Here is a 26816-nt window from a genome sequence, read left to right on the forward strand (position 1 = left end):
ATGAACTGGATTGGGATGGATTTAGCACTACTTTAGAGAAATTACCAATTGTAGGTAAATGTTCATGACCGTAACTTTAATTCTTTGGACCGATTGAGACTCAATCCAAGTGACTATGCGTCGTTGTTTTGATAATTTTGTTGATTTGATCATTTTTGTGAACCTAGCATTTCACACAGGAACAAACCTTTCCTAAAACTGTACATACAAATACGTCTGTGTAGGCTCTCAGTGGTACAGGAGTGGTCCATCCATGAAAAGGTTTCTTCAGCTGTCATCTGTACTTCTTTGAAGGTGTCAGACATCATTCAAAGAAGGTGTCAGACATGAGGAGGACAAATGCATTTCGCTCCTCATCCGAAGAGCTTCATCAGTGAACTCAAGTTGTGCTGATAACTCTGGCCCTATATACACCTTATATCCCTAATGGACAGAGGTGGCGGTGCCAGACCTCTGCTCTAATAGGTCAACCTTAGTGCAACTAAGGTTGGTGGAGCAGTGGACTACTCCCTGAAGCTAATCTGATTACTTGTTTTGTTCTGTCTGATTATCTCTAATGTTCTCTGCCTGGTTCTGATTGCCCCATTAGCCCCGGTATCAACTCATTAGCATGACATGTCATTACTAATGAGGTGATATCAGAGCAGAGGTCTGGCACTGCCGTCTCTGTCCATATATCACGAATGAACCAGGGCCAGAGTTACCAGCACAACTTTCGGTTGCTGACGAAGCTCTTCGGATGAGGAGCGAACCGTCTGACACCTTCAAAGAATTACAGAGGACAACAGACAACATCGATGTACTTCAACAAGAAGTTAGAAGTAACAATTACACTTTTCATAACAGTCACAAGTTGGCATTTTACATGAGAATGATCAATATGTGTTAAATGAGCTAATGACAATCAAAAACAACATGGAGGAAAAAATATTGTAAAGAAACAAGTGCCTTATTTTACGCCTTATAAGGCACTTCAGAGTTTAAGGGTCATCATAGAATAGAATAAAATAGTGTTATGCATCCACTTCATAGCTACTCTACAGGGAATACAATACAATACAGCTTTATTTAGATAGAGCCTACGCAAAACACCCTCAGCGGCTCATCTTCAAGACAAACAGCTCGGGTTAGGGTTGGGCGCTAACTTCCAGCGTCCAGGCCTCCCAAAGACAAAAAAACCTTCATTTTAAATATGATGGATTCCTATCCAGCGGTAGGTGAACAAAATACTCTTTGGCTTTGAATTATTCTGTATAAATGGATTCTGGAAATTTGGCAAAGTGCATTTTCAAAACATTAATACCGTTGGGTGATTACAGCCCAGGAACCTTCCACTTACTCGGTTTTGAAGGCACTAGTAGACCTTGTTTCATTTTCTATTAATAGCAGTGACGGACCAGCCATGTGGAAAAGCCGACGGGGCTCAGAACAAGTACTTTTATGGGGAAAAAAATTGTGCGTGGAAAATACGTGGATTGGTTATTTTACAAAATGTCTACATATTCGTAATCTTTTTTTTTTTTTACCGCAAATACCTTGCCGATGATGACCGGTTCAGAATATATGAATATTAACTAAAGCACACTTACATAGAGATCTTTTCACTCCTGTTATGGGTGATTGCTGCAGACCATGAGCTCCGGAGTGAGGCTAAACTTGTCTATCAGGTCAGCTCCTCACGTCACCGTGTTGATCTTTGTAGCTGAGCTATATTAAGGGGGTGATTAGACCAACAAAAGGAAGGATTTCTTCTGGCTGCGGGCAGGAACATACATTTTTTCACCTATTTTGTGGTAAGATGTTTTTTTTTTTATCCTTTGCACCTGATTTAATTTCAGACTTGCAAAACTCCATCTGTGTCCTCGCTCATCTACTCAGGATTATTAGAAAGTTGATTTTGGAGGTTAAAATCTGGTTTTGGTGAAACTTTCAGGAATGATTGTCCTACAGGAGGCTCTTCTAAAAGAGTAGTCGTTTTGAGGATGTGCTGTACGACATTTGATTTGTTCAAATTTAAACAACGCAACTGTTAGAATTTACTCCCTTCTGAGTATTGTTGTGTAAAATGTCAATGTCATGTGTAAAATGTCAATGCCATGCAAAATAACATTTGAAAATCATACCCTGAACTACATGATGAGTACGAGTCGTGGTGAATTACTACATTTTCATCCTTGGTTTATTGTTCTTGGCATGGTATGATAACAATTAAACAAAAATCTGAATTTTGAATCAGAATCATCTTTCAGCCAAGTGTGTTGAACACAAGGAATTTGTCTTCGGTAGAACACACTGCACTAAGTATTATCATAAATACGACATCACAAAAAAAGTATGGAGGACACTCAAAAAGGCTAACTGAATCTAATTTAATCTGATTGGATTGGATTTGCCTTTATTAGTCTCGCAGTGGAGAAATTTACATTCTAAATATAATAATATTATATAAATAATAAATATATATACAGTAAAGTCTCGTTATATCGATATTCAAGGGAGTCCGAAAAAATATCGATATAACCGGGACTATCGATATATCCGACCCTGTTTGCATGTAATTTTCTCCGTGCGTGCATAGAAATAGTATCGATATAACCAGGACTATCGATATATCCGATATCGATATAACGAGACTTTACTGTATATATATATAATAAATATAATAATATTTATAATCCAATCTAATCTAATGTAAGTGGTACCATTCAGGAACAACCGAAACAGTGTGCAATTTATCAAGCAGAGCCAAAGTGATCAGTGGTAGAATAAAATCCATTTGTACAATGCAGAAAATCAATGAACCATTTTAAAGTGACCAGTCGCAATATTTGTAGTAAAAGTAGTGTTATTATGCAGATTTCCTTAAGCAACTCAAAGTGTCTGGTTATATCGGTCAGTAAGAGTGGTTTTAGTGACTACACAGCTGGAGCTACAATGATTATAATGGGATGCTCTTCCACTGGGTTGTGCCTGAGGGGAGTAGCTGGAAAAGGTTTTGGGCAGGTGTGCGAAGGGTCCAGTAGGATCGTCCATGCCCTTGTCTTGGTTGTTTTCTTGCAGTGTGCAAGTCTTCGAGTTGCCAATGAGTTTTTCCACCGTCATAATTGTCCGTTGAAGTCGGATATTTTCCATTTTTGTGGCGGCCCGGAAACAAACCGTTATGTAAAAACGCAGGATTGATTCAACTGCTGTGTAGAACTGTCGGGGCACCTCCTATAGCAGGTCATGCTTCTTCAGCAGCTTCAGGAAGTACCTTTAGGCCTTTTTCAGGGTGGAATTAGTGTTGACCCTGGTGGCGTCAGCAAACTTTATGAATTTGACTACTTGGTGCGTTGAGGTGCAATCATTCGTGTAGAGGGAGAAGAGTAGTGGAGAGAGGACGCATCCCTGTGGGGCTCCAGTGCTAATGGTGTGTGTTGATGCACAATTTTGAACATATAGACTCTGCAAGGAGGATAATCTTCAATTGTTTAGTCCCTGGTTATGACATGTTTACTGTTTTGTTTACATGTTTACTACATGTTTCCCAACCTGAATGGACGCTAAGGCAAGCTCGAATCAACCTTTTGTGACATTCTTTGTTTTTTATTTTTGTTTCAGTCAATACCAATAGCAATAGCAACAGACTGACAAAAGACAGAACATACTTTATGTGTCGATTCCTGCTCTGACCTTCCTGTATGAAGTTTATATGTTCTTCCGTTGTCTGTGTGGGTTTTCCCCGGGTATTTCGTCTTCCTTGACATCGTCGAATATTTTGCTCCAAATTGCATGCACAGAAAAAGTGGTCAAAAGAAGTACCATCTAACTATTTACCATCCACGTCGAACTGTTTGTGGTTCAACCTCCAGGAGCGGGACATTGCCCAAGTTTCAGAACTGCACTGTGTCCAGCTGGAGAAAACCCAACGTGAGCTAGAGCGACAACTATCTGGCCTGTCAGACCGTTTGGAAGAAGGCGAGGTCCGTTCAACACAGCTGGCTCTCCACAGAGACAGGATGGAGGAAGAATGTAACAGCCTCAGACAAGACTTGGACCAGTTGGAGGGTGCTCTTATTGCGTGTGAGCGAGATAAAGAGGTAGAGAATCATTTCCACGCAGGCTGATAAATGACATGTTGCAGTATGTCATCACTAATGTGATCGCACCAAATGTTGAATGTGGTTGTTGTTGGGCATAAATAAAATCCAGATTGATAATTTAAAAAGCAAGGCAGCTCTACAAAAGCATTTACAGACAAATCTAGCACATTTAAACAACCAAAACATGCATGTTTCTGGAAAGTGGCAGGAAATTGGGCAACCTGGAGAGAATCCACGTAGGCATAAGGGAGAACATGCAAATTCCACTCAGTAAGGCAAAAACCCAGATTCAAAACCTGTGAGGTGGAGGTGATAACGAGTCTTCCACTGTCACTCATCAAGTCATTTTTTGCCGTGGGCCACATTGTAGTTATGGTTTCCTCTCGAGGGCCGTTATGAATTTGGGGAACCCATTAAAATTTTTAAATCCCTTCAAATATTACGTATAGAGCACACAGCAAATTAATGAATAACTCGTTTTCAAATCTGAAGTCAAGAATAATGACTTTTATTGTGGTTGTCATCCAAAAATATGAAATTTTGGCTCAGATTTTAGCAATCATCATGGAATTTAACAAGTTTGATTTGCTTTCGCGGGCCGAAAAAAATGATGTGGCGGGCGGGATTTGGCCCGCGGGCCTTGACTTTGACACCTGTGATATACAGTAAGGCTCACCTTGCAGCAATGTCATACATAAAAAAACTGTTAGTGTATAGGGCCCATTGCTTTATATAAGATGCATAGAACAGAAGATACAATAGTGGTTGTTATTGCGTTATGCATCCACTAGATGGAGCCACACTAAAGTGAATACAATACAATACAATACATCTTCATTTTTATCGAGCTTTTCACAATAAGCTTTGACAAAACATTTAAAATATGACATTCAAGAAATGATAAGACGTATCAGATTATACGGTGCACTAAATTTGATACAGAGGCCTCAACGTCACTGCATTCTGATGGAAAAATACTTATTGAATGGTGCACACATTTTCCACAGTTAATTTGAAGAGGTCTGGGGAGTTTAAGAGGTTAGCTATGCAGACACAACAGAGCTTTCAAGTTTAACAAGACCTTTGTTGGCCAGTTGGACTCAAGCTCTTGGGGAAAATAAATGGTGTGGCCATGTTTAAAGTTTCTCGTAATATTTCAAAAATCACTATAGTAAACTGTAATGGAGCGGAAAAAAACGTATTACAGTTTTCTGTTTGATCAGATCTTATTTAATGACTTATTTAATGATGATGGGTTTTATTTTCAGAGACGATTGCATCCACACTGGAACGTAGAGCCCGCCTTCTCAACCCACATTGTGCATTTCCAATTTCTTCATGGACTACAAATAGAGTCTTTTTTTAAGTATTGTATTTTTTTTCCACACCTATTTTTTTTTTTTTTTTATAATTTCTAGCTTTATCCGTCTGCAACAATCGACAACAAAGAAAACGACACCCATATGCACAATCTGAACATGCCGCCATGAAAATAGAGTATTTTGTGACCAAGCCAATGAAGAAATTCTGCCGGTTCACACACTTGTAACTTCCATATTTCTCCCACTCAATAGCTGAAATCCAATGATTATCGGCTCATCCGACAACAAATATTCTGGTAACAGACACCTTAGGAGGAAAAACAATATAACCCTGTAACCACATTTGCTCATATTCTAGCTCAATAAAAATTTTTTTTTTTCATTTTTGCACGACATGGATCCAATCTGTCATCTGTAAAAATCATGATGATGACATTTAAAAATATATTTTAGCTGCACTTTGTCATGATGGGATGTGAACACCTGGATCATTGTCCTTGTTTATTTTTCCTCTGGTAGCAAGCTATAGAGGACCTGCAAAGTGAGGAGGAGAAGGTGGATCTATTGACACAACAGAAAATGGAACTAGAGAAGCAGGTGGAAGATGTGAGTACTTCCTGGATGCACTTCACGGATTTACGGTAAATAAAACTGTCACGGTTTGCGAGGTGGTGATGGCGGGTTCGGATCCCAAAAAGCAGGCAGGAGGGAGCAGGAGGTTGTTTGACAAATCGTATTAAATTAAAGGTCAGCAGGAACAAAATGTGAAACATCAGAATGGAAAAAATACAAAGTAGCAAAAGAAGACCAAAAGTAAAAATCCGCCAAAGTTAAACAAACACATGCACAGCATGCAGCAAACAAACAATGAACCGGCACCGGATGGTCGTGCCGGGTGTCCTTTTAAGTGTCAATGATTAAACGACCAGCACCTGCAAGGCTGCAGGCAGGGGTGACGTCGCTACCCGCTGGTCGCCAATCTGATCGGGACGACCAGCACCTGTGCAGGTGTAGGCGGGGCCGACAGCGCTCCCCGTTGGTAGCCAACCAGATCATGACAAAAACAATTGGGGTCGTGTTTTGGAAGATTCTCTTTTTGAGGTACATATGGCCTCTTTGCTCAACCAACAAAGAATTGAATAGATTTTATCAGTCAGTTATAAAATTCATTGAATGACTTCTATTGATCCTGAGTCTCCACACCGTGTGGCGTTCAATGACAAAATTTCAAAAATGATCGTACAATTGTGACCTTGGGTCGATCCACACCATATAAAGCTACATCTGTAGAACTGGAACACCAAGGTCATCAACCATTGCCGAGCTCACAATACTCCGATACCTACCTCCTTGGCCATTTTCACCAATGATGATCACACAATCGCCCCCAGAGGATGGCCCCAATCACAGACGTCAAGGAAAGACCCCTCACCCAGGACCCATTTGTCCTGATTTACTCTATCGTGGGCATAAAGCCACCAATAACTTCGCTCCATCAATATATAATTTGAATTTTATTGATGGTCATTTAAGATGACCATCAATTTTCTATTTAGAGGGGCACCATGATAAGGTGACAACTCAAAGAGAAGGCAAAAATCCAGGTGTAGCATAAAAGCTAAAGAAAATAACAACTGATCAGCTAGACATATGAAACAACACTTATATGGAAATATTAATTGTATGAAAATGTTTTACATGAGAATAGAGCGATGATTACAGTATTGAATTGGACTGGATGAGCCTTCATTAGTCACGCAGTGGAGACATTTTCATTTCATAGCAGAAAAGTTATGTTAGGAAAAAGTAGAGCAAACAAAATAAAGGAACTGCTGTAAAGCCAGCCACTCTCGCGGCACCATCTTGAAGTCAAAAGACCAAAAAAATGAAAATAGTATGACAACACAAATACACAGTCATTCAATCTTAAGCACTTTCTGCATCCTCTTTGAAGCAGTTCTAGAGTGAAAAAGGAGAAGATCAAATCGTCCCTTTCACCAGTGGATCACAGCCATCATGGTGAAATGTGCACGTCGGCTACAAGCCAAATGTTGAAGGCAAATACGAAGGTGTAGCATCCATTGACAAAAGAGATTCTCATATCTCCTCTCCCACATAAATCCGATTCAATTCCAAGCCACGACAGTTCCACATACGCATCGGCACTCTGCGCTGACGCACGTTTTGTTCTCATCGTGGGCTCCTCAAGCCATGCATCCATCCACACGCAGAATGTCCAACAGCCTCCAACTGCTGTGTTGAGTGTAATGTGTGGTTTGTCTGCAGTTGGAATATCAACTGGAGCAGGAACGCTATCAGCGTGAGGAGCTGGAGAAGAACAGTAGCAAGATAGAAGGTGACAACTCGGGCATTCAGGAGACTTTGGAAACAGCGGACAAGATAAAAAATGGTCCAGAAGAGATCATCAAAAGGTCAGATTTTGATTTGTCCTCATGTTGTCCCAGTGCCTCCACCTAGGTCAAGGTTAAAGAAGTCTGGCAGACATGAAAACGAAGGCGAATCAACCTTGGTTTAACTCATTCACTGCCAGACATGTGCAAAAATGTGTCCACTCCAGTGCCAGGGTTTTTGTCACTTTAACTCAAATTGCAGGACCCACAGAATTTTGAGTTTTAGGACTACATAAAGCAGTGGTGTCAAACATATGGCCCGCGGGCCGGAACCGGCCCCGAAGGAGGTTCGATCAGGCCCGCAGGATCATTTGAAAGTGGAAAAATGCATAAAAGACATGGAATTAATATTTTTAATTCACTGCAATTCATGGATTACCCGCTAAGGGAAGCACTCTTTCCATCAGAGTAGAAGACACGCCGCATCATTGAGACAGACTGAAAACAGCAGACGGTGTCAATGCGCCATCTCCTGCTTTTTACGACGTTGTTAATATCTTGGTCTCTACCTCTCCGCTACACCCTCATTAGCCAAAATAAGATAAGATAAGGAGTGTAGAATTTTCAAAGAAAAATGGACCACGTCCTATTTATTTACAGAGATGCACGGAAAACCTTTGTGCTTGGTGTGTCTGCAACAAGTTTCGCGATTGAAGCAATCGATGAGAAGGTTTCTTCAGCCGTCATCTGTACAATTTTGAAGGTTTCGGACGTTTCGCCTCCTATCCAAAAGGCTTCGTCAGCGAACTAAAAGAGTTCGGCTGAAGAAACCTTCTCATCGATGGACCACTCCTGTACGACTGAGAGCTTACACAGACCTGTTGAAGGAATATAATATTCGACGCCACTACGAGACTCATCACAGCGAAAAAATATGACGGGTTGCAAGGACAACTGAGAAGAGAAAAGAATTGCTGGCGGGTCTGAGGAAACAGCAGTCAACTTTCATCCGGAGCCGAGAAGTCAGTGAAGCAGCGGTAAAAGCCAGCTACCTAATTGCTAGCCAAATAGCATTAGCATTGAAGCCGTATTTCGACGGTGACTTTGTTCAACGATGCATGATGAAGGCGGCTGAACTTGTATGTTCCCGAGAAGCGACAAGCTTTTGCCAATACAGTAAAGTCTCGTTATATCGATATTCAAGGGAGTCCGAAAAAATATCGATATAACCGGGACTATCGATATATCCGACCCTGTTTGCATGTAATGTTCTCCGTGCGTGCATAGAAATAGTATCGATATAACCGGGACTATCGATATATCCGATATCGATATAACAAGACTTTACTGTATTAGCCTGACGAGGAATACTATAGCAGAAAAGATTTATTGCATTTTCCGTGGCAATTGACGAGAGCACTGACATCACAGACGTGGCCCAACTGGCCATATTTATTCGAGGAGTTGATGAGACATTGACTGTTACTGAAGAGTTTCTTGAGTTGGTGCCAATGATGGACACCACAACAGCCGAGGACGTTTTCGGCTCTGTCGTTGCTGTATTGGACCGAGTTGGAGTGGACTGGCCCCGCGCTGTCAGCCTGGCTACAGACGGCGCAGTCATCCATGGTCGAAAAGAAAGCAGGTGTCGCAACAAAGTTCAAAGACAAAGCCCTTAATGGAGGAGATCGTTTCTGGACATTTCACTGTATTTTGCACCAGGAGGCATCGTGTTGCAAGTCGCTGAAAATGGACCACGTCATGGAGGTGGTTGTTCTCCACTGTAAATTTCATCCGGTCCAGAGGTCTGAACGAACGTCAGTTTGACAAACTTCTCAGCCACAGCAACTTTACCCACAGCCTGCCATACCACACTTTAATGTTCGTCAGCAGCTTCAAAACAAATGTTCTGTGATGGAATTCTACTGTTCATACAACTCAATAAATTTTCAGTATGTATTGTATGTGTATGTATGTTTCATGTATGAAGTTTACAGATTTACAGGACAGGTGAACACTTTCTTCATTACACATTTAAAATCACTCTCCTTTGTTTGTAAGGAGAAAAAATAAAACGTGAACAAACGAATGGCAGTGAATGAGTTAATTTGATGCATAAGACAGTTTTTCCAAATTAAATTGTGATGTTTTTTTTTAGGGGAAATACAGAATTAATTATTTTTTATTTTTGGTTTTTTCTTTGTTTGTTTAGCATAAAACAGTAAAGTATGTTACACACCTCGATACTGGCAGTATCGTTACTATATTACTCATCCTGTGACTGTAAAGTGAGAGTTTTGAAATGTGCTTAGAAATGAAATGCATTATTATGATTATTATTCTGGTGTTTGTTTTGTTAACACGATCTTTAGGGGTGTTCATTGTTTGGTCTGCCATTTTGTTTCATGCCTCAAGTACTAATAGCTATCTATTCGGTAGCTGATGGCTATCTATTTGCTGGCTAATGGCTATCTGTTCGCTGGCTAGTGGCTAGCTGTTCGCTAGCGAATAGCTAGCTATTCGCTGGCTATTAGCTATCTGTTCGCTGGCTAATATCTATCTATTCGGTGGTTATTAGCGATATATTCGCTAGCTATCATCTATCTATTTGCTTGATATTAGCCATCTATTCGCTAGCTAGCTAGCTTGCTATCTATTTGAGTTACTTTGGGGTAACTCAAATATCCTGTGACTGTAGTGACCTTGAGAGTTTTGAAAGGCGCTTGGAAATGAAATGTATTATTATTCTTTTTATTATAATGCTTTTGTGGTTCTTTTACTTCTGCAAAAACTTGGGTAGGGATTATAAACATGTCCTTATACCAGCTAGTATTAGCACAAAACCTTCAGAATTCTGCTAATAATGAAAAAGGAAAAGCTAAACAGCTAAAATTCATTTGCCACTTGTGAGCGCCATGTGGTTGCCCCATTTTCAATTACAGTATAAGTGGGTATGCACACATTATCTGATTTGTTTCTTTTCATTTCCACTCAATTCGATTGGTCATCATTTATCCTTTAATATCATTTCACATCATTTGACAAACCTGACAACAGAACTGTGTCAACTTTTCAGCTGCTCTATATATGGTCATTGCTAAAATTCCACTGCTGTGACATGTATTCATTTTAAAAATATTTCCATACCAGTGGACTTGTCATTCCCTGATAATGAACCTCTACTGAAGCATGAACGCTTAAACTCTGACATGCTTGAAGATGTCTCCTCTTTTTGAGGTTGTGCACTCACTAATAAGAGCAAACAGAACCATCCACAGTAACAACTGTCATAATAAACCCTCTCTGACACGCTCTGTGCACACCAATGAACAGTTTAATCTGCATTAGTATGTTTCAACCCGCCGGTCATTCTGTCAAAGATTCTCTGTCATCGTGATCATTTATAAAAGTCAACGAGTCATTCTGATGCTAAGATACTTTCTCCAAATAGTCCATGACTTAAGTTCATACCAACCCTGTCACTCAAGTCATTTCATATTTCTTCTATTATCTTGGCGTTGGTTTTAGAATATATTCTGCATGATTAGAGTTTGAGTATGAAGTGCACTTGGAGTGCACTTGGTTCAACTTATTGTACACTCGCACATACCGTCGAGATCCAATGCATTGTTAAGCAAGTTTATTAATGTAGCAACAAAACATGGTGAACATCAGTGTATTAGTATGCACATTTACGGAGTATTTTTAGCACTGCAAATACAATTTAAAACTACAAATACATTAATAAACTCGGAGGCAGATTTGATACCTGACATTGCAGGTCATATGTGCATCCCACGCAGCTGTTTCAGAGGAAGTACCGTATTTTCCACACTATAAGGCGCTTCGGATTATAAAACGAACCTTCTATGAATGATCTAGTTCAAAACTTGTCATATTTGTAGGGCGCATTGCATTATAAAGCCCATCGAATACACACTTCAATATACAGTAAAGTCTCGTTATATCGATATCGGATATCGATAGTCCCGGTTATATCGATACTATTTCTATGCACGCACGGAGAAAATTACATGCAAACAGGGTCGGATATATCGATAGTCCCGGTTATATCGATATTTTTTCGGACTCCCTTGAATATCGATATAACGAGACTTTACTGTAGTGGATATGGTTACGACATGCAAATAGTAGATGGAGATCGACTAAATGGAATACAATACAAGTCAATACAATAAAGCTTTATTTATATAGCTCTCACAACCGCTCCAGCTGGAACGAAGCGCTACAAAAAACATCTAAAATACTACAGCCAAGAAATCTGTATATTGATCTTTATACGAAATGGTGGATATTTGGAACACATCTTGGGAAAGCCATAAATTGACAAAAAAATTGACAGAAATAGCTGAAACTCTGGTGAATGGTCTTCCATAAACTGAATATTGTTTGGTTGTAATTTGAAAATAATTTGAAATGACAATTAAAATAAAATACAATAAAATACGATAAAATACAATAAAATAAATACAGTAAAGTCTCGTTATATCGATATTCAAGGGAGTCCGAAAAAATATCGATATAACCGGGACTATCGATATATCCGACGCTGTTTGCATGTAATTTTCTCCGTGCGTGCATAGAAATATTATCGATATAACCGGGACTATCGATATATCCGATATCGATATAACGAGACTTTACTGTATAAATAAAATACAATAAAATAAAAAAAAATTGAAATAAATTTTTAATCAGACACAATTGAAATTTTCATCTGTACACATCTTTTTGGGTCACCCTGTACATATAAGACTCATTCGATTTTAAGGTGCAATGTCACTGTTTGAGAAAATTGATGCCTTGTAGTGCATATAATAAGGTAAGTCAAATAACTCTCAACAGATGAATTGAGAATAAAAATGACAATCATTTCCCTACGCCAGGGCTTGTCTTGTTTTATGACAGCTAATAAAAGCTCTCTCTCAAGCTTGTCGCTCATCGCAAAAAGGCGAACTCTATCAGACATATTCGCCTCATGTCAAACTTATTGACAGCAGCGTTGTTTCATCATGTATGAACTCATCCATGTCAGTCAAGGACAAGAGCATCTCTTGTTCACCTCATCTTGTATTTCAACTTGAACGCCATTGTTGGAAATACTAGATGGAGGATTTACTGTTTTATGGTTTGTATCTCCTCGGAAATTACAAACAGACCAATGAGGCAACAATTAAGGCACAACAGAACATGACACAAGTGGTTGTGGACGGCTGATTGGACAGGACAAAAACAGTAAGGGACAAAGACAGATGAATCGAACTTGGATTGGATTAGCCTTTATTAGTCTCACAGTGGAGAAATTTATATTTCAGAGCAGCACAGTTATGAAAGGAAAAGTAAAGCAAAGGAAGAAGTAGAAAAACAAAAATACAGGAGCTGCTGTAAAGGCAGCCACTCACACAGCAACAAAAAAGTAGAAAACAAATATTGTGACACAAAACAAAAGACATATACATGAAAGAAAAAAACAAACATGCACCGGTAATTCACACGCACACAATTAACTAACATAAATGTCTTTTATGTAGTACTTTATGACTTCAAACCAGAGTACGCTAACATTTGTCTGTTTATTTATTTATTAATTAATTAATTAATTCATTCATTCATTCATTCATTCATGAATAGAATGGACATGGAGATAAGCAGTACTCGCTCAAAGCTTGAAGCTGAAGAGGCTCTCCGCAATGGACTGCAGAAGAAGGGCAAAGAACTGCAGGTACGGCTTTGTTCTATTTTTATTAAGTATTTTATTATTATTATTATTTTTTATTAAGTACTGCGGGATCTTTCATTAGCATACATATATATATATTTGTTTTTGCATAGGCCCATCTTTCTGAAATACTGGAACCTAATACGCCCATGTTGTGTAATTACACATCTACAACAGTAGATGGCAGTCACACTTTCATTTTCAGAGTTTGTATAGGAAATTGAAACCATATGAAACATAATGTGCAAAAAAAATGGAAAACCTTTAAAATGATAAACTGCTAAACTGTCGACTGTAGGAAATTCATTAACCTTAAAAAAGTAAATAAAACTATTCAATTGAATTCTATGTATTTTTTTTTACCCCTTTCATGTTAACTCATTCACTGCCAGACGTACAAAAACATGTCCACTCCAGTGCCAGGGTTTTTGTCATGGTCACTTGAATTTCAGGACCCACAGAATATTGAGTTTTAGGACTATATAAACATTCAATACAGCGGGAGAAACCTTAGACTCTCTTCCTTCATCAACAAAAAAATAGTTAATTCCTAAATTATATCGGTCTGGAGTTCAATGAGCTTGAAATGAGGGTGGCTGCTCAAAATACAATGCAAAACATATTTGTTTATATATCGCTTTAACAACAGCTGAAGCTGGAACAAAGCGCTAACATGGAAAATAGGGGAAATACTACCCCCTTGAGGAAGGTAAAAACATTGCCAGAGGTCTTATCAGTGCTTTATCGGCACCCAAGCATGAAAAACCAAAACCCAAACAAATTCGGGAATGGCTCTCTACGTCATATTTTCGATTTTTTAATAAATTTGTGAATGGCAGTCAATGAGTTAATAAGGATACAATGTCATGCAGAGTTGTACAATTTTAGAACTAGGGGGAATAACAAAAAAAAAAAATAGCTAAGGCGTCTTCACAAATTTGCGCATTTAAACGTAGTACATACGTCAAAGACAACCTAGTTGAGAAATACACGAAACACTAAACGGTACAAATGTAAAATTACAAACATAAAAACAAAAGCCCTGGGGTCATTTCTGATGGTTTCAGCCACAAACAGTCGTAAAAACCGTGACTGGAATTCTAAGCTTCACTTTAATTGGTACGTACATGGAGATCGTTTTGAGTAAAGGCGCAAACTGTAGCTTGCAGAGAAGTAAAGTGACGCATTCCTGTTTTTCAACAAAGCTGCTGGGCAGATTTCACAGATGTCAGAGGAAGGTTAAAACACAAACGCAAAATTGATAACTTCCTGACAATGATGTCACTTTGTTAAAGGTGAACTAGCAATTTACTTTCTTCCAAAGACTTGTAATTTGTATTTTTATTTTCCGACATCTTAACTTGATAAATGGTGTTAACTTTAATCATATTTTGCTTTGTCCTTCTTTGAGTAACTCTAAAAAGTAATTAAATTTACATTGAAATAGACTTTATCAACATCGCAGGGTGTCATGATCTGGTTGGCGACCAACGGGGGCGCTGTCGGCCCCGCCTGCACCTGCACAGGTGCTGGTCGTCCCGATCAGATTGGCGACCAGCGGGTAGCGACGTCAGCCCTGCCTGCAGCTTCGCAGGTGTTGGTCGTTTAATCATTGACACTTAAAAGGACACCCGGCACGATCATCCGGTGCCGGTTCATTGTTTGTTTGCTGCTTGGTTGCTGCATGCATCGTGTACGTGTTTGTTTAACCTTGGCGGACTTTTACTTTTGGTCTTCTTTTGCTACTTTGTATTTTTTCCATTCAGATGATTTTGATGTTTTACATTTTGTTCCTGCTGACTTTATTTTAATACAATTTGTCAAACAACCTCCCGCTCCCTCCTGCCTGCTTTTTGGGATCCGAACCCGCCATCACCACCTCGCAAACCGTGACAGGGATTATACTAGTGGGCCTCAATAGGCAGTACATATGCACCTAAAAGCTAGAAACCACTCATTTGATGACAATGAGGTTAAACATTTTAGCGAAAGAAAATAGTTGGTTTGAAAGGGGAGTAAAAGTAGCTATTTTCATAAAACAGCAAAACCCTTCACTAAATCACCATGGTGGGGTGATGTTCAATTTGGATCGTTCCTACAACCGAATTCTTTGGCAACGCAGGCTTCGTTATGCTGATGAGGTGATACCATAGCAAATGGCGCAATCAGGCCAGTTGTAGACCCCATACTCAGGTAGGACAATAGAAGTAATCAGTCAGGATAATAGAAGTAATCCGTGTAGCCGCAGGGAGTAGTCCTCTGCTCCCCCCAACCTGAGAGCAGGTACCAATCATGGCAGAGTCTGGCATCGCCACGTCTGGACAGTAGGGATATATATATAGGGGCAAAACTACCAGCACAAAATTTTAGGTTGCTGACGAAGCCTCTTGGATAAGAAGCGAAACGCCCGACACTTTCAAAGAAGTACAGATGACGGCTGAAGAAACCTTCTCATCAAACTTGTGAAAAAGTCTTCAACCAGGCCAAGATAACCTGTCCTCGCCTGCTGATCCCTCAAGCCAGCCAAACTGCCATAAATGACTTTTAAAAAAGCCCCCGCGCTGCCATCTGAAGACATTTAAAAAAAAAAAGAACAAAGCGGTAAATTCCAGCCGCGTTGCCGGCCGGGCCCTGAATTATGTGAGCATGTGCGGACAGTATGGTGGGCTTTTGTCCGCTCCGCAGGAGGTCCGCAAGGCTCGGGTGTTGATGATTGCTGAGCATTACTTGCAGTTGTTTGGCTTACGTTTTACTCTTTGATCAACTCGAGGGGATTCACAGAGGATGGAACGACCCACGCCTGCTGACAATCCCATCAGAGACCTTAGCGATGAGAGGTCACATCTGATTGTAATTTATAGCCATGTTTTTATGTTGGGGTCCTGACTGGGTGGGAGTTAATACAATCGAAGAAAAGTATGTTTATTAAAAAAAAAAAATCACTCAAACTGAAACATCGGAACTTGTCTAAATTGTCCACGTCTACTAAATCTCCCGTTTTGACGCCCTGGTGTTCTGTTGGATGTCACAATGTTGATTTTGAGGTTCAGGAAAGTCGAAATGTAACGAGAAACAGATATGTGTGCCGGGCATGGTGCACGGGGTCTGAGAAAAGAAAACTGTGCAGGCGAAAGGGGGTGTGGACAGGAAGGGACTTTAACAGTGTGTGAGTGTGAATGCGTGTGTGTGAGAGAGAAAAGAGAAAGGGAAGCAAGTCAGTCAGTCAGTCAGTCAAGCTGCTGCGTAACTAACCATGGCCGTTCTCTCTGCAGAGGTCCTTTGTTGGCATGTGAGTTAAAAGACTTTTTTCCTCAAGTGTTTTACATTTTTTTAAACTTGATTCAATGCATGAGAAGTAAAAGGCATTTTTTCTTTTTTATTTATTTATGTATTTATTTATTTCATGTATTTATTTATTTATTCGTCGTTATTTATTTATTTAGTAATTTCGTCGTTATTTATTTATTTACTTAGCGGCATTTATTTATTTGTTGTTCGTCTTACTGGTATTTATTTATTTATTTATTTATTTATTCATTCATTCATGTATTGATTTTTTTATTTAGTAATTTTGTCGTTATTTATTTACTTAGCGGTATTTATTTATTTATTTACTTAGCGGTATTTATTTATTTGTTCTTCTTCTTACTGGTATTTATTTATTTGTTTAATTGATTGTTTGTCTAAATATTTATTGTTTTCATTCATTTATTTATTTATGTATTTACTTGTCTGTTTATTTATTTATTTAAATCATTAGTTTTTCATTTATTTATTTGTATTTGTTTATTTTGGCATTTATTTATTTATTTATTTATTTATTTACCAGTTTATGTATGTATGTATTTATTTGTGTGTTAATTATTTCATTTATTTATTTACTTAGTGGTATTTATTTATTTATTTACTTAGCGGTATTTATTTATTTGTTCTTCTTCTTACTGGTATTTATTTATTTGTTTAATTGATTGTTTGTGTAAATATTTATTGTTTTCATTCATTTATTTATTTATGTATTTACTTGTCTGTTTATTTATTTATTTAAATCATTAGTTTTTCATTTATTTATTTGTATTTTTTTATTTTGGCATTTATTTATTTATTTATTTATTTACCAGTTTATGTATGTATGTATTTATTTGTATGTTATTTTTTTCATTTATTTATTTACTTATCTGTTTATTGATTTATTTAAATCGTTGTTCTTTTAATTTTATGTCTTCATGTCTTTCTTTCTGTATTCGTTTATGTATGTATGTATGTATGTATGTATGTATGTATGTATGTATGTATGTATGTATGTATGTATGTATGTATGTATATGTAAATTTCTCCACTATGAGATTAATAAAGGCAAATCCAATCCAATCCAATACATATATATAAAATCAACAAATAATTATTGAATATATATGATAATATATATAAATATAAATATAAAAGTATCTTTAAAATTATATCTAAAAATAGATAATTTTATATATGTTATAAATTATATAATGAATAATTATATATGTATATATAATATATATACTTTAAGATGTACTTTTATCATATTATTATATCATACAGTCTCGTTTTTATAGCTAGGAAATTGCAAAATGGCAACGATATTGGGAGGGATTTTTTTCCCTGCATTATCAATCAATGTTGATTTTGTTCAAAAGTGCCTTGTTATTTTTTTCGGGAGCTGTGAGGAGCGTGTGAATGTCGTTCACCTGTGGTGTTTGTTTTACGGCCCTGGCCTACAAGCCCTGTCAGGACCATTTCCTGACAATATGACACTGGATGGAGGTTGCAGATAATATGGGAACATGACACTACATGGAGAGATTGAACCTCTCTCAGAGGAACTGGCAATTTAATTCCGATTAGTAAAACATAATACGAGTTGGCTTGGAAAGCGCGACTGTGCTACAGATGATTTATTGCCAAATCATCATTATGATTTCCATGAATGCCATAATGCAATTTTCTATTGCAAATATAATTGTGCATATTTGTGCCTTGCATGTAGGTGGTATGATGTTTAAAGTATTTAAAAATAGAAGTTTGCATTTCATAAATTATAACATTAAATCTCTAATTTGACTGTTATGTTGTACTGTACTGTACTGTATGTATGTACTGTTGTACTGTAAAATGTGTCCGCTCCGGTGCCAGGGTTTTTGTCATTTTCACTCAAATTGCCGGACCCACAGAATATTAAGTTTTAGGACTGCATAAACATTCAATGTAGCATATGAAAACTTAGACTGTCTTCTATTATCAGAAAAAAAAGAGTTAATTCCTAAGTCATATGGGTCTCGAGTTATCTGAGCTTGAAATGGGGGCGGTTGTACAAAACAGAATACAATACATATTGATTTATATAGCGCTTAAACAACAGCTGAAGCTATAACAAAGCGCTAACATGGACAAAAGACAAATGCTGCCCCTCGTGGAAGTGAAAAACATTGCCAGAGGTCTGACCAGTGCTTAATCGGCACCCCCGCGAGAAAAATCAAAACCCAAAAAAATTCGAGAATGGTGCTCCACGTCACGCTTTTCAATTCCAGAATAATTTCGGGAATGACGGTGAATGAGTTAAACTAAAAAATAATAAAAAAAAGATAACACAAATTCCTCAAATGTTTGAACTGGCTTCCAAAGCGGACATAGTAGACCCTGCCCTTGGTCAGAATACCGACAATGATTGTGGCTACATACATTCTTGCTTTAAATTGCTACCTGAAGAAAATCCAGAGGAATGCCAAATCCCAAGAAAAGAAGCCGACCGAATGACCACCCTGAAATAGCAAACAATCTGCTCGGGTGACAAGCCGATGTATGAAAAAAAACATCTTCTCATTTAATTTCCTGTATTTTAATATGAATTATAATCCTGCTGCATTAAATCCATTCGAACTTTGTGTCCATTCAGGCTCGCATTGAAGAGCTTGAGGAGGAACTGGAAGCTGAACGGGCCATCAGAGCAAAGGTATGATGTATCATAATGACCATCTTTTACCCAAACTAAACAAAGAGCAGATAAGCAGCGTTTCCCACCCTTATAAATTGTGCATATCTTGAAATACATCTTAGAAGGAGACCTTTTTTTTGCATACCGTATTTTTCGCACTATAAGGCGATTCAGATTTTAAGGCACACCTTTGATCAATGACAAACGTTCAAATTATTTTCATATATTGGAGGTGATGCATGAAAAGACGCATAGAAGCTACAATAGTGGCTATGGTTGTGCTATGAATCCACTAAATGGTTCCATCCTAAAGGGAATACAATACAATGCAATGCAATGCAGTGCAATGCAATACAATATGCGCTTTCACAACCACTGCAGCTGTCATAAAGCATTGACAACTGGTCACACACACACACGGATATGAAACTTGTAAAAGTTACATTTTACAATTACAAATACAGTAAAGTCTCGTTATATCGATCGTTGTTATATCGATATTCAAGGGAGTCCGAAAAAATATCGATATAACCGGGACTATCGATATATCCGACCCTGTTTGCATGTAATTTTCTCCGTGCGTGCATAGAAATAGTATCGATATAACCGGGACTATCGATATATCCGATATCGATATAACGAGACTTTACTGTAATAAAATTAAAAAATAAAATAAATGAAAGACAAAATTCATGAAGACAATTCTACGAAAAGGCATTCAAGCCTCGAGGACTCGCACCCACAAGGGGTTAAAAATCCATCATTTAGTCAGTAGTTAACTATGATGTGGATATTATTTTCATTTCATAATAGCTGCGCAGAGTGAACAAAGTCACAGCGGTTTGAGTTTGTGTTAGCAAATGCACATGTCAATTAGTCTTTTTTTACGTCACAATTATCATAATAATAATACATTTCATTTATAAGCGCCTTTCAAAACTCTCAAGGTCACTTTACAGTTGCAGGATATTTTTTTTTCCAATGGGTGAGCAGCGGCAGCCACACGCGCTAGCGTTCACTCAACCCGGAAGTACAGTAAAGTCTCGTTATATCGATATCGGATATATCGATAGTCCCGGTTATATCGATACTATTTCTATGCACGCACGGAGAAAATTACATGCAAACAGGGTCGGATATATCGATAGTCCCGGTTATATCGATATTTTTTCAGACTCCCTTGAATATCGATATAACGAGACTTTACTGTAATTAAAATACAGTAAAGTCTCGTTATATCGATATCGGATATATCGATAGTCCCGGTTATATCGATACTATTTCTATGCACGCACAGATAAAATTACATGCAAACAGGGTCGGATATATCGATAGTCCCGGTTATATCGATATTTTTTCGGACTCCCTTGAATATCGATATAACAAGACTTTACTGTAGATAGAAAGCTAGCTAGCTAACAAATAGACAGCTAATAGCTAGTGAATTGGTTCCTGCTAATAATCACCACAAAAAGGCAAATGAACACTAATAGGGAAACTACACAATGGGGAATGTAAAGAGATTGTGACATTATATAAAAGGCACATCGGATTATAGGGCGCACTTTTGGCTTTTGAGAAAATAGGGTGTTTACAGGTGCACATTACAGTGCTGAAATTACGCTACATACTAACTTCCTACAGAGTCAAAACACTTCTGGTCTCTTTCCCCCCCAAGCCAAGAAAGTTATGTTTTCATCAAAACCGGAAAACCTCCTCAAAGTATTTTTACTTTATTTTAAATTACAAATCCTCCCTCTTAAACTACTCTACTAAAGGTGGGCCTTTAAAGGACATGCTGTTTCACATGATTTGCTCTCAAAAGATGTCTATATTTAAGACGCACAACACCTGCAGCCCCCCTCGTAAAGGTTTTCTGTTCCGGTCGCAGAAAAAGTACAACTGGATGTTGAATGGAATAAGATTGGGGCCCTTGAGATGTTTTCAAACTCCACTCTGGGTGGTATTTCTTCCGGGGATACCCTCACGAGCGACCATAAGCCACATGACATGGAAAAAGGAGCAAGTAAGAACATGCCCCACTTTATCTGTTCCACAGGAGGAGCTCAAATAGAGCATAACTCCAGCACAAAAACATGATCCCTATTGTTGAAAATCTGCCTTGGAAAAAAAAAAAAAACACAGGAGAGATATCATCAGGAGACACCAGGCTGACAGAGACAACTATTTCCCATGTCGTCTTCTCCCAACATGGAATGTTGGCAGTGGGCAGTCAATGCATGACTATAGCATATAATTGATTATTGATTAGACCTTCAGTTTTACAACCAAAGTACTTTTTGGGCCATTTCACCCTTTGAGGGACAGTGGTTACTACACTGGACAATTTATAATAATAATAATAATAATAATAATAATAATAATAATAATAATAATAATACATTTAATTTAGAAGCACATTTCAAAACTCTCAAGGACACTTTACAGTCATCAAATAGTAGTCTACCCAGAAGTAACGCACACACATTTAACTCAGAATTCCGACTTTTAACTCAGAATTCCGATTTTTAACTCAGAATTCCAACTTTTAACTCTGAATTCGAATTTTTAACTCTGAATTCCAATTTTTAACTCTGAATTCTGATTTTTAAAACTCTGAATTCCGATTTTTAAAACTCTGAATTCCGATCTTTCACTCTGAATTGCGATTTTTTTAACTCAGAATTCCGACTTTTAACTCAAAATTCCAACTTTTAACTGAGACTTCCGATTTCAAACTCAGAATTCTGACTTTTACCTCTGAATTCCGATTTTTAATTACAAATTCCGATTTTTTATTCAAAATTCCGATTTAACTCAGAATTCCTACTTTTAACTCAGAATTCCGATTTTTAACTCAGAATTCTGACTTTTAACTCTGATTTCTGATTTTTAACTTTGAATTCCGATTTTTAACTCTGAATTCCAATTTTTAACTCTGAATTCCAATGTTTAACTCCGAATTCCAATTTTTAACTCTGAATTCCGATTTTTAAAACTGAATTCCGATTTTTAAAACTCTGAATTCCGATTTTTAAAACTCTGAATTCCGATTTTTAACTCTGAATTGCGATTTTTTAAAACTCAGAATTCTGACTTTTACCTCTGAATTCCGATTTTTAATTACAAATTCCGATTTTTTATTCAAAATTCCGATTTAACTCAGAATTCCTACTTTTAACTCAGAATTCCGATTTTTAACTCAGAATTCTGACTTTTAACTCTGATTTCTGATTTTTAACTTTGAATTCCGATTTTTAACTCTGAATTCCAATTTTTAACTCTGAATTCCAATTTTTAACTCTGAATTCCAATGTTTAACTCTGAATTCCAATTTTTAACTCTGAATTCCGATTTTTAAAACTGAATTCCGATTTTTAAAACTCTGAATTCCGATTTTTAACTCTGAATTGCGATTTTTTTAAAACTCAGAATTCTGACTTTTAACTCAGAATTCCGACTTTTAACTCAGAATTCCGACTTTTAACTCAGACTTCCGATTTCAAACTCAGAATTCCGACTTTTAACTCAGAATTCCGACTTTTACCTCTGAATTCCGATTTTTAATTCCAAATTCTGATTTTTTTTTATTCAAAATTCCGACTTAACTCAGAATTCCGACTTTTAACTCAGAATTCCAATTTTTAACTCAGAATTCTGACTTTTAACTCTGATTTCTGATTTTTAACTTTGAATTCCGATTTTTAACTCAAAATTCCGACTTTTAATTCTGAATTCCAATTTTTAACTCTGAATTCCAATGTTTAACTCTGAATTCCGATTTTTAACTCAAAATTCTGACTTTTAACTCAAAATTCCGACTTTTAACTCAGAATTCTGACTTATAACTCAGAATTCTGATGAAAGATTTACCATCTTATCAGGTTCCAGGCTGCATGAAAGGGTCAAAAGTAGACAATCATCAATATTTAATGTCTACATGGCTTATGGTGTTTCGGAATACATATCCACAGACAGGTCATATAATACATACCAAGCTATTGAAGGAACTGACACTCCAAACTAGGGCAGAGTCGCTGTTTTCACTCGCTGGGTCTTCTTTAGTATCCAGGAGGCCCAATTTTACAGCTTTTTGTGACTTTGAGAATCTCCCATCTTTAAAGCAGCTGTAAAAGTTCATGATGCGAAAGTTGTTTGTGTATGTGGTGGTTTGAGGTTATAAACGTTTTGGTGGGCTTTGTGTTAAACATGTTTGAGCTTGAAAGTGAAACTTTTATGACGGTGCGTGGGACTTGAAGCATCTTCCGTGCATTCACATTTGTCTAAGTAAAAGCTGATAGAGTACATTGGTATGTTGTACACTTCACAGGGTTTCGTGTTGATTTTTTTACGACCCTTTTTCACTCATTCACTGCCAGATGTGCAAAAAATTGTCCACTCCAGTGCCAGGGTTTTTGTCATTTTCACTCAAATTCCAGGACCCACAGAATATTGACTTTTAGGACTATATAAACATTCAATGCAGTGTAAGAAACCTTGGACTTAAGTTCATCCTGTCTACTTGATAACTACTTTAAAACATATTCTTTTCTTACGCTGAAACTTCTCAGGTGTTTGAACACCTACAATACACTGGCTATAAGAAAATAATCTGTTTTAAATTAAAAAAAAAACCTTGGACTCTCTTCTTTCATTAGAAGAAAAGAGTTAATTCCTAAGTTATATGGGTCTGGAGTTATCTGAGCTTCAAATGGGGGCGGCTGTAGAAAAAGGCAAATGCTGCCCCTTTGTGGAAGGGAAAAACATTGCCAGAGGTGTGACCAGCGCTTTATCGGCACCCCCCCAGCAAGAAAAACCTAAACACATTCCGGAATGACGTTCCACGTCATGCTTTTTATGACCCAAATAAATTCAGAAATGGCAGTGAATGAGTTAATTTAATTTTAGTTGTAGTATCTTTCTCATGTTTTTTTTTTCGTTGATTTTTTTTTAGTTGAATAGATATTTGTTGATAAATAAAGTCATCTTTCCCTTTCATGCACCCTGTAACCCAATAGTATGATAAACTATCCACCGTAGTAACCGCCATTCTTTATTTTACAGCATATTTGACACACTATATGAGTGTATATTCACTCTGCAGTGTCCCCATAACACATTAACAACTTCTATAATTCAATAATTACTCAAACACTCATCTAAATATCAACAAAACATTCTAATATGTCCTTGAGAGTTTTGAAAGGCGCTTATAAATGAAATGTATTATTCTTATTATAATATTTCTACTATGGTAAATACATGTTGAACTATACAGGGCTTACCAACATGATGCCCGTGGACAGCAGGTAGTCCAACAGAACCACCTGATTGGTCTATTTATTTAGCTATTTTTATTTATTTGCTAGTTTATTTATGTATTTACAGTAAAGTCTCGTTATATCGATATCGGATATATCGATAGTCCCGGTTATATCGATACTATTTCTATGCACGCACTGAGAAAATTACATGCAAACAGGGTCGGATATATCGATAGTCCCGGTTATATCGATATTTTTTCTGACTCCTTGAATATCAATATAACGAGACTTTACTGTATTCCTTTATGCACATTTATTTATTTGTGCATTTGTTTAGTTATTTGTTTGTGCATTTATTTACTTATCTATTTATTTAGTAAGTTAATTAGTTGTATTTATTTATGTATTTATTTATTTATTTGCTAGTTCATTTATGTATTTATTCATCTGTAAATATATTTATTTATTGTTTTTTTTAGTTGTTATTTTTTGTTTCTGCATTTTTAGTTATTTGTTTGTGCATTTATTTGTTTTGTATTTAACAACACATTTATGTATTTATTTGTGTGTTTATTTATGTATTTATTTATACCTGTGATGGGATGTTGTGATTTTCAAAGAATGGTTTTAATAATTTGAAAATATACACACTGGCAGGTGTATGTATATAAATTGTGTTGCATATTGACATTGTTGTGAGCTATCAACATTGTCAGTGTCTTCAATTAATGTCATTCATTATTAATCACAGTATAAAATGTAATTTAAAGGTCAAATCGAGCCATTGGGTCTTATTAAATATATAAGATGTCTATTTGTGGAAATGCGGTTAATAGTTTGGGCGTGGAATTATACAAAAAGTGTGTCTTTGAACATTTTTTTTTGTCTTTTTGACAGGTGGAAAAACAAAGGGCAGATTTAGGCAGGGAACTAGAGGACCTGTCAGATCGACTGGAGGAAGCAGGCGGGGTGACCGCCTCACAGGTAAGAAAAATAGAAAAATGAAATAAGTATCTTAGCTAGCTAGCTACCTCACACCACGGTCAAATTATCCGATCTATGTTCACTTACACCGACCGGTATGTACTGTATGACCCCCTTTACATCCAATAATGATTATTCTCATACTTGACCACCACGTCCGGTCTTTAGTAATCAGGCACATGCCTCAAATGTATTTTAAAATAAAAACACTGATCATTTAAGGTCCTTTGGGCATATTTTTCCAAAAGTCGTCTGTGTGTTTGGAATTACCGGAGTCATTTAAGGATATCAAGCCATGAGTAGTCCAGCTGTCAAGTTTTACTGAGTGGCTGAAGATGATGTTTATCATTTCAAGAAACAGATGTGTTCAATTTGCTGTCATTCACCAAATAAAAAAATTCTGGCTCCAAAAGCGATGAAACTAAGCACATTTCCCAGAACGGTAAGAAGGAGCAGATTGAAATGTTAATCTTGACATTGATTTATTTTTTAGAGGAGAAAGGGATGCTACCTTAAAGGACAATCAACATCACATTCAAATGCAAAACACCAATAAAAATGACTTAAGGGTGTCCAAAATCTTCAAATAAATTGAGCTGCGAATTGGGCATTTTCAGAAAGTCCCGCCCCCAGTTCGTGACATCACGCCAAGACGTCTTGCATTGCTCGCGAATCAAAATGGCTTCAGATTCGGAGAATATGCTTTCTTGTTACACATCCAGTTATGAATATAATTTAAATAGTTCTGAAGAGGAAAGCATACATGTTTGCAATCGATTAAATACAGTAAAGTCTCGTTATATCGATATCGGATATATCGATAGTCCCGGTTATATCGATACTATTTCTATGCACGCACTGAGAAAATTACATGCAAACAGGGTCGGATATATCGATAGTCCCGGTTATATCGATATTTTTTCGGACTCCCTTGAATATCGATATAACGAGACTTTACTGTAATTTATTCCGTGCCATTTTGAGGCAACATTGGGGGGAAATGGAGGCACAAAATGGCGACCGAGCTCCTGTGAGGAATTAATCAGCCCGTTTCCACAGACTGATAAATTCCTTACATGGAGCTTTGTCACCCTCTTCTGCCTCTTTTTGG

The 26816-nt window shown here is 37.2% G+C and overlaps 1 protein-coding gene across 4 annotated transcripts in view; it reads left to right on the forward strand.

The window, feature by feature from the left end:
- The window catches only part of LOC148887090 (myosin heavy chain, skeletal muscle), a 53513-nt gene that overhangs the window by 11594 nt on the left and 15103 nt on the right, over window positions 1-26816 (forward strand). For 2 of the 4 annotated variants that reach the window (XM_089014815.1, XM_089014816.1), the window contains 6 exons: window positions 3852-4079; window positions 5924-6010; window positions 7691-7836; window positions 13408-13498; window positions 19419-19475; window positions 25619-25705. In XM_089014815.1, coding sequence (XP_088870941.1) covers window positions 3852-4079; window positions 5924-6010; window positions 7691-7836; window positions 13408-13498; window positions 19419-19475; window positions 25619-25705 — 696 coding nt within the window. Of the gene's footprint in view, window positions 1-1644; window positions 1794-3851; window positions 4080-5923; window positions 6011-7690; window positions 7837-13407; window positions 13499-16687; window positions 16785-19418; window positions 19476-25618; window positions 25706-26816 lie in introns of those variants that run through there. The other 2 variants (XM_089014817.1, XM_089014818.1) reach the window with 2 other exon arrangements.

Source organism: Hippocampus bargibanti, linkage group LG15, assembly GCF_051943395.1.
Source record: "Hippocampus bargibanti isolate YZ-2025 linkage group LG15, ASM5194339v1, whole genome shotgun sequence".
NCBI lineage: Eukaryota > Metazoa > Chordata > Actinopteri > Syngnathiformes > Syngnathidae > Hippocampus > Hippocampus bargibanti.